This window comes from Sinocyclocheilus grahami, unplaced genomic scaffold (assembly GCF_001515645.1).
Source record: "Sinocyclocheilus grahami isolate Dianchi unplaced genomic scaffold, SAMN03320097.WGS_v1.1 scaffold114.1, whole genome shotgun sequence".
Taxonomy (NCBI): Eukaryota; Metazoa; Chordata; class Actinopteri; order Cypriniformes; family Cyprinidae; genus Sinocyclocheilus; species Sinocyclocheilus grahami.
The window spans coordinates 770,938-780,055 of NW_015505293.1; the positions used below are offsets into that span (position 1 = coordinate 770,938).

General features: G+C 38.4%; 1 protein-coding gene across 1 annotated transcript; it reads right to left on the minus strand.

Moving 5' to 3' along the window:
* Positions 1-254: 254 nt before the first annotated feature.
* Positions 255-6,700, minus strand: LOC107589246 (dual specificity protein phosphatase 4-like). The gene is made up of 4 exons (XM_016277627.1): positions 6,199-6,700; positions 4,929-5,056; positions 3,971-4,190; positions 255-1,860 (listed from the first exon to the last, which is right to left on the minus strand). Exons 1-4 carry the CDS (start codon positions 6,572-6,574, stop codon positions 1,481-1,483), a joined length of 1,104 nt encoding a protein of 367 aa, XP_016133113.1. The 5' UTR covers positions 6,575-6,700; the 3' UTR covers positions 255-1,480.
* Between the last annotated feature and the right edge of the window lie 2,418 nt (positions 6,701-9,118).

Here is a 9,118-nt window from a genome sequence, read left to right on the forward strand (position 1 = left end):
TTTATCAGATATAATACTAATTCTCTTCTCCTGCATAATAGCGCGCGCTATTCTTTTCTATCTTTTCTTAGTTCATGTAAGAAATAATGAGATGGCTCATCTTCTATTCATTTGACAAAATGATTGCAATATTACTTACAGGCCTATACAGCGAAATATGATTCATCATCCGTAGCTTTTCTTCGTCTATACAATTAAATCACGCCACACTTTCATTAAAGAACACAGTTTATATTTAATAATGACAACCGTGAGATAAATAAAATGTACATCCTAATACAACAGAACAGGGTAGAGTTAAAAAAATCGTAACCCTCTGAATGATATTGCCATTAGCTGTCAGACAATAACATTTTCACAAGTAGGCTACAGTAAAAAGTATTGCATTCATCTCATCAGTGATTGACAGACAAACAGACACGTAATATGGCAAAAAAAAGAGTGGGGAAACACCTCTCGGTTACCATTTCAATTCCGACCAGGTGCAAAACGAACCTCGAATCAATTTTGCATCACTTAAAAGTGCTATAAAAGATCCCACGATCTCATAGAAAAGAAGTAGGTTCCCACACATAAACATACCAGCTGCTATGGACTCTTCAAGGCATGTTTCCCTCATAGAGCTTCTCAAAGGGGAATATTAAAACCAAATTGACTCATAGGAAAGTGGCTTCCCAATCGTCCCATTCCCAACTTCCAGTGTAAAAAGGTTCAGTGTATAACCTGGGATTATCTTGACTTACGCTATTCCTTAAATAGTCTATTAACGAGAACATTCCGTGCGGAAGTCATTGTTGGTAAGGCATACAGCAGAAACAATTCAGAAGATCTCCTCAGTACAAACTAGCAAAGAAAACCAAATCATGTTCACACAATATAACAAAGGAAAACAGACAATACAGTGCTTTGGTGGCGACTGGGAGGAAGGAGAATCGGGTTATTGCTCTGATCTGTGAGAGGAACGGATAGGTATTGCAGATTGAAATGCTTCGAATGTCTCGTTTGCGATCGGTCGGAAGGAACGGCGACGAGAGCATCTTGTGAAAGTGTCTGTGTACCTTCTCTGTACAAGGCACTGACAAATGCAAATGAAAGACACTTCCTGCCAAAGGTCATGCTATTAAAGGAATTGAGGAAGGCCGGCGAGAGGAAGTGATGAATGGGAAGTCAAACGCAGTGTGAAGAACCTCTCAGGGTCCAACGACCTCCTGCACTTCATTCCCACCAGCCCCACCGGCCAATCGTGAAGTCTTTGGAAGTGAACCACAGGAAATGAAGGAGATGAACCATCCCCACAGGATATTACAACTTATTCTTCTGATATTAATGCATGGTGAAGACCGCGGGGGGACTTAGATGAGGACGGGTCACCAGCGAAGCTGAAGCTGCAGCTCAGCTGGAACGACCACATGATTGTGCCAACTGAAGAACGTCAGAGAAATTCACCCTTTTTGCAGTTTTTTTAGAGTCTCGTGTTGTATCAGCAGCTTGGCGAGGTTGTGATGGGAGTCTGTAGGTAGGTGAGGCTGCTGGACTGGCTGTGCGTCACTACTGACACGGGGAAGCTGAAGATGAAGGGTGACGTGGGGTTGGAGGAAGACTTGGGGCCGAGAGTGGCGGAAGGGCTGGCGGCCTCTACAGAACAGGAAGTGGCCAGCACCTGAGACTCGAACTGCAGCAGCTGACCCATGAAGCTGAAGTTGGGGGAGATGATACTGCGCCGCTGTTTGACAAACTCGAAGGCTTCATCCAGACGCACCCGCTTCTTCTTCATCAGGTACGCCAGGCAGATAGTGGCTGACCGTGAGATGCCAGCCTGACAATGCACCAGAACACGGCCGTTGGAATCCTTGATGGAGTCTGAGGAAAGAGCAGAGAGTTTAGTTAAGACGCACAGATGAAGTTCAGACATGACTCATCTTACTGCATTTACTGTGAAGCTGACGCCCGCAACATTTTGATGCAGGTTCAGAAGTCATAGGAACATTTATAAATAATAAATAATACAATTATTAATTATAATATATTAAAATATATAGAATTAATAATTATTAACTATTTTTATTATTTAATAAAAAATATAATTGTATATATATATATATATAGTTATATTATGTATTATAAAAAATTATGTTCATCATTATTAATTATGAATTAATAATAATAATAAAACATAATATATTATTATTACACTTTAATATATATTTAATAATAGCAATTATTATTTATAATCTTCAACTACACACCGTCTTATGAAATTGATTTCAAGACTCATATTCTTCATTTTGATACGAACATCAGCAAAAATTAGGCATTGAGTAACAGCTCTGAGAAATTCATGTAGTTCATTCAGTGAACAATTTGTCTGACTGAATCAAACGGTTACCTGACTTCACAAATCTTTTAGAACTATTAATTTAAAGAACCGACTCAGATAAATCATTTTTTCGTGACTAACTGTGCTGGTCGTGGCATAAGGTTATGTTCTGTTTTGCACGCAGCCTGTGACAGGAACTCAGTTCAAAACATATTTCTTGCCATTATTTAATATCGCATCTCGTTCAATTTAGACTGCAAACTCTCAATCAACTCATGTTAAAAAAAATGTTTGAAAAACGTTTGCACTTGAGATTTAGCAGAGTCTCCTCTGAAAATGGTGCAGGAAACATGACAGGATATAGCAAAACAGAGAAAACTAGACTCGATGAAAGGTGACCAAATTACTATGAAACTATTAATTTACAGAGAAAATACTTAAGAGTTCACATTTTCTATTGACAGTGTATGGCCTGAATTAATTATCTCCCGAGCCTATCGAATCAAACAAGAGGCCGTCTGATTTACATGTAAAACAACCAATCACAGTTCAATAGTCATTTTTGAAAAGATACAAATTAAATGTATGAACAAACAAATCTAAAATAAAACTTAATACAAAAAGTAATTATAATTTTATATAATAATATCCCTGTTGCTAGTTTAACAGTTTGCTATATAAAATGAGCTGTGATTTGTAGGAATTATATCCACTCAAAACATCCAATAATAAGGACAATGCATTTCTAGAAATACACACAGAACTGAGAATTACACATTCACCCAAAGCTGATAGTCACAGTTGGACAACAAACACTCAACACCCAGACAAAATGGTCTGGGGTGGATTTCACACCGTTGAGCACACAGACACCTCCTGCCATTGCTAACAAGCTGCTAATTAACAAAAAACTGACATGTACATGGTACAAAGGGAAAGTAAGCACGTATATCCAAACATAAGTCAGATTACTTTTTCCTCTTCACTTTACTGTCTGCATATATGCCTTTGCACAGCCATACACACCCAGATCTGAGGTAACTCCAGTATCAAGGCACCCCTGAATGGAGGATGAGTCAGACTCTGGTCCCTAAGCTCTGCACTCTGACGCATGCATACAAGCACATGCACACACACACACACACACACCTAGGATGGTGCGATCAAATGCGGCAAGCCTACTTGGGGGCCTTGCTTTAGTGCAGAGGATGCTGAGTTGAAATTGGATATACAGGATCCCCCCCCCCCCACTCCACTCAGTCACGGAAACCCTTTTATGAGGAAGACCCACCCATACCGCAGCATTCAACCCGTATTTTGCACCTATGGCACACAGACTTCAAATTTCATCATCGTATTTATACAAAGAACTCTACACATCAATACGCATTCAAACATATTCTTCAAGCTACATGCATAAGTGACCAAGATGAGCTATTGAAATGGATGCAAGACTAAAAAGGAGGGTGCATTTGTTGTAAAAGCTCTGCAATGCAGATCAACGTTTTAATTGCTGATGAATTGCACGTCATTTGCAGTTGAAAGGAGCCATAACAACCAAGAGTAATTTACACCTCGACGGTTACACCTACCCTAACCATCCAAAAGTCTAGATGTATTTGATATAATAATATAATATAATAATGAACATACCTATAAATTCAATGGCTTCGGTGAACCAAGAGCTGATGTCCTCCTTATGGTTGTCTTCCACCGGGATACACTTATACTGGTAATCCCCTTCAAAATGATTCGGACAATTTGAAGATACATTCAATAGAGCAGAAATGCCCATACGATCTAGCATGTCCTTTTTAGACGCATGGAGAGCACTGCCAAGAAATAAAAAGGGGAGGATTTCCACAGGGCCACCCTGTAATAAAAAAGTGACAAAAAATAAATCATTAATAATTGATATTAAATACATGTTAAAAAAATATTTTTGGTAACACTTTATTTTAAGGTGTCCACATGTTACATGTACTTACTATTATAATACCAATAATTATGCATAATTACATGCAAGTAACCCTAAAACTAAACCCCAATCCTAACCCTAACCCTAGTAAGTGCATGTAGTTAATTAATATTACTTAGTACTTAATTACACTGTAACAATGACACCTTAAAATAAAGTGTAACCAAAATAATAATAATAAATGTATTTATAATTTAAAAGATAAATGATTTTATTAATTTGTCCGTATAATCATCACAGGCCCCTCTCAATAAATTATCAAAAGCATTTGCAACAGATTACAGCATCAGCCCACTTACACCTCTGTTTGCTATAAAAAGGTCAAGCTAATAACATCCAGTTTATTTATTCTGGAAATGCGTATCGATTTGGCCCACTGTTATGTCATTGGTTGCCTGCTTAACAAGCTGTAGAGACAGGAAACGATCGATGTGGGAATCAACACTAAAGCGTACTGGAGTGTCTGACACAGTACACCCCCTATCACAGAGGAAGGCCGGACGAACGCACTCTAAAGCACTGCTACATCAGCCGGAAAGAGCAGCGGATGACAGCAGTCAACAGGACGTTTAATGTTACACAACGCTGCCCATTAGCTGACCTCAAAGTATCCACTGCCGCTAATGTAGTTACCTGGTCATGCTGTGGAGTTCTGCAGGAGGTGCAGCTGCTCTCCACACTGGACTGAAGGCTGGATACTGCCAATGTTTTGGTTTTCAAACAGTAATCGGGATACCGTGTGGAAAATCTGTCGTAGCCTCCTAGAAAGTGAAACAATATTTGTAATACTTTTGCTCAAACTGTATCCAGCTTAAAGAAAGCTGGTTTTTTTAGAACCAGCAAGGCCACCTTAAACCGTCTAAGATGAGGAAACTGAATTTTATCTTCCCTTAATTTATACTTCAATGGAATTATTTTATTGAGGTCACAGAGGATGCATTCAGTAATTCCACTTAAAAGATGGGACCACCTGAACACAATTTTTACATTTCATTTTACATTTATATAACGCCGAAATTAGCCCCACTCTTTTCAGACAAGCCATACATTCGTGACATTTTGAATACATTTAACACAATGTAAAAGGCCTACTAAGTAATAAAATGCACGGACCTCTATAAAAGAAATGTGAAGCATTTTAACTAGTTGGTTTGTGTCTACAAAATAACAGATGAAAACTGTTTGCTCCAGATTTCTTCAGAACATGGGAGCTGGTTTCTAATTGGTCATACTAGCTCAAGGTGGTCAAGTTGGAACATGTTAACTGGTCAAGCAGCGAAAGACCAGCTTAGACCAGCGAGCGTGTTCCAAAAAACAGCTACTATCTTAAACTGGATTTTCTAGCAGAGAAAATGGCCATCTACATTACATCATTATCCCACTACTAGATTTGACCACAATGAAGACAGATATTTTCTCAAAACATGGCAGCTTTATGTCAGTTAAGAAATACAATAACACAATAGATTTGTGTGTAGTGTAGATTGGAATTTACCTTTTAGCAGGTAGATTTCTGTCCTAAACGTATCTCTACACAAAGCGTTATGTACCAGGGTGATTGTGCTGTCGTTCTTCAGAGTGTTTGTATCGGAGGTCCGCTCATCGTACAAGATCACGGCGGAGTACAGCCCTGATTTCAGACGGGCTCTCGCTTCATCATCACCGGACAGGATCTGGTCCAAACTCACGGAGCCTTTCGCTCGCCTCCGAACTATCGTGTTACAGCGGATATTTACAGCACCGCGGAGGTGACCGGCGCTGAACGCTAAAAACGACCTGCAGTCCAAAAGCAGACATTTCGCACTGTCGTCCAACAGATATTTTCTCAAAACATGGCAGCTTTATGTCAGTTAAGAAATACAATAACACAATAGATTTGTGTGTAGTGTAGATTGGAATGTACCTTTTAGCAGGTAGATTTCTGTCCTAAACGTATCTCTACACAAAGCGTTATGTACCAGGGTGATTGTGCTGTCGTTCTTCAGAGTGTTTGTATCGGAGGTCCGCTCATCGTACAAGATCACGGCGGAGTACAGCCCTGATTTCAGACGGGCTCTCGCTTCATCATCACCGGACAGGATCTGGTCCAAACTCACGGAGCCTTTCGCTCGCCTCCGAACTATCGTGTTACAGCGGATATTTACAGCACCGCGGAGGTGACCGGCGCTGAACGCTAAAAACGACCTGCAGTCCAAAAGCAGACATTTCGCACTGTCGTCCTTCATCAGCCTCTTCAAAACACTGCAATCCATTTCACAAAGCTCGTCCATTGTGACCATTTTCCTCCTCCGACGGGGACTGGTGACGGTCAAACGGTGCTTTAATAACAACAATACGTCAAATCCAGCGTTGCCAGAGCGCAGTGGAAAGTTGTGTCACCCTCCTGAGAGCTTTACTACCACGGGCGCTTCTCTTTCCGCTTTATGAATGGCTTCAGACGCGCGCTCCATAAAAGGATCGCGACGTCACAATGGAGATGACGTCTGCTTCGAGCTCCATTCATTCAGCGCTCTTCATTCATACACATAGAGTCCGCGACGCTCGATGGTGACCGCCTTCCTCGTCTACACCAGAACCCAGCCATCAGATATTTCTTCTGAGAAGCAGTTTGCTAAAATGACATTTAAATAATAATATCTAAGGTAAACAACATATGGATACACCTACGGCAAGGTGACGTTCAAATAGTGTACAGTTTTATTGGAATATAAAAACACAGGCTAGTTGCTGTAAGTCACTGTAATATATATAATATAGTATAACTATAACTACTATGATTTTATATATATATATATATATACACATACACACCGGAATATTTTATTACATTTAACAAAGCACTACACTATGGAGGACGAAACCTGCAAAAACAATAAATAAATAAATACACACATGCCTGTATAAATACACAAATTCTTGTTTAAATACATATAGAAATAATTAAACATGTGATTAAAGTAGATCAAATAAAATAAATCGGTGGACAAATGGAAAATGTTTAAGGAAATGCTAAACTCATCCTATTTATTTTCCTTTGATCGCTCGTTTATTTCTGAATGTAGTTCCACATTTATTTTTCCTCTGCGCAACATGCTAATGAGAGGGTGTCAACCATGGACTTGGTCGGGGTCATGTGCCAGTATGGCCTACGTAAAGTCACTTTTTCTGTTTAACAGAGCAAGATACATAAAAAACTGAGCTGTGGTGTCCGTACAGTATCTGTGACTTTACAAACGACCCAAAGAAATGGCCAGTGTCGTTTCCTGACGTCATTTTTTGTAACCCGAATGAGTCTCCAGCTAGAGACAACTGTAATATCAGTATCCCATGGTCATCGTGAGATGACTGGTATGAAGTGGTTTAATCGAGGAACAGACAGTTTTTTCCCATTAGTTATCAGAACATAAAATACAGGCGACAAACGTATGTTTATTAAGCAAATAACGGTTCAGTATTGCAATTAAGAGCTATGTAAGCATTAATATTTTACATTGGCCACTTAAAATCTTTTATGATTTAGCTCTCTCATGATTATAACTACAACACTAACCCTATGAAAAAGTATAAGATAATAATCAGTCACCTTGACTGATGAAGTTAATCCGTCACACACGATCCGCCTACTCTTGCATAACTGACACCCTCTCATTAGCATGTTGCGCAGAGGAAAAAAAATGTGGAACTACATTCAGAAATAAACGAGCGATCAAAGGAAAATAGTTAGGATGAGTTCAGCATTTCCTTAAACATTTTCCATTTGCCCACCAATTTATATTATTTATTTGCCTACTTTCCTCACATATATAATTATTTATTTATGTATTTAAACAAGAATACGTGCATTTATGCACACATTTATTTATTTATTTGTGTATTTATTTATTGTTTTTGCAGGTTTCGTCCTCCATACTACACAAACAAACAACCAAATAAATAAATAAATAAAAAGACCGACTGCAGTTGATGAAAAGGGAATTCCCATAACTCCCTGCGCAAACCATCACATTTGTTTGCATTTTGTTGAAAACACTATGTAGTTCGTAGCCTACTTCTTTTTTTTTACAGTGAGTTATGTACTTTGAAGTTTTTTAGGTTTTATTTTGTTGTTGTTTAATTAACTGGTTACCCTAATGATACTTTGTGTTTAAGTTGAGAAAACGGTTTATTTATTTTGGATGAATAATGTAGGATAGACTGTATGTTTAGTGGATTTTAAGCACAGCATGTGGTTTCCATTGTACCACCTGATGGTTAGTATGTTTTACAGTAACAAAGAATTCGTAAGACTTTAAGTACCTTGATATACAATTGTTTTATAATGAAATCATGTGTTAGTGGGAACTGTAAAGTGTATAGTCACCAAACTGCCATCTGGCAATCCACTTTTTTTTAAATACGTAGGCCTAATGTTTTTGGCTCTTGCCTTTCTATGTGTAAAGAGTTCATTATTGCTCTGATTAATAATCATTTCCCTACAGTGTTTTTTTGGAAGCTGTCTGATTTGATGGAGACATGAGGGTGAGTTCTTTATTGACTCCTGGAATTAAGAAAGCCCCTAGTTAATTAGTTAACATGGTTAACAGGAAAAAGCTGAGCTTCTTCTCCTGGGGTTTACATATTTCAGATATAATCTGTAAAATGGAATAAACATTTGTTAAACAAACAAAAAACATAACATTTCATATGATTTTAGCTGAAAAAATAAATCAAGCCCTAATGGCACTTGTAATAGTTATGCTGAAGTAGCCTAATTAAAGTTAAATCTAAAACTAATTACCACAAGTTATGGATATACTTGTTTAAATAGCTTCTATATCTATGTG

What these genes read in the sequence shown, in the direction of transcription:
- LOC107589246 (XM_016277627.1), bottom strand. Translation starts at nt 6,574, where the DNA reads ATGGTCACAATGGACGAGCTTTGTGAAATGGATTGCAGTGTTTTGAAG. An exon ending in AGAAATCTACCTGCTAAAAG is followed by an intron (nt 5,057 to 6,198) that starts GTACATTCCAAT and finishes TTCACTTTCTAG; the next exon opens with GAGGCTACGACAGATTTTCC. An exon ending in GAACTCCACAGCATGACCAG is followed by an intron (nt 4,191 to 4,928) that starts GTAACTACATTA and finishes TTTTTATTACAG; the next exon opens with GGTGGCCCTGTGGAAATCCT.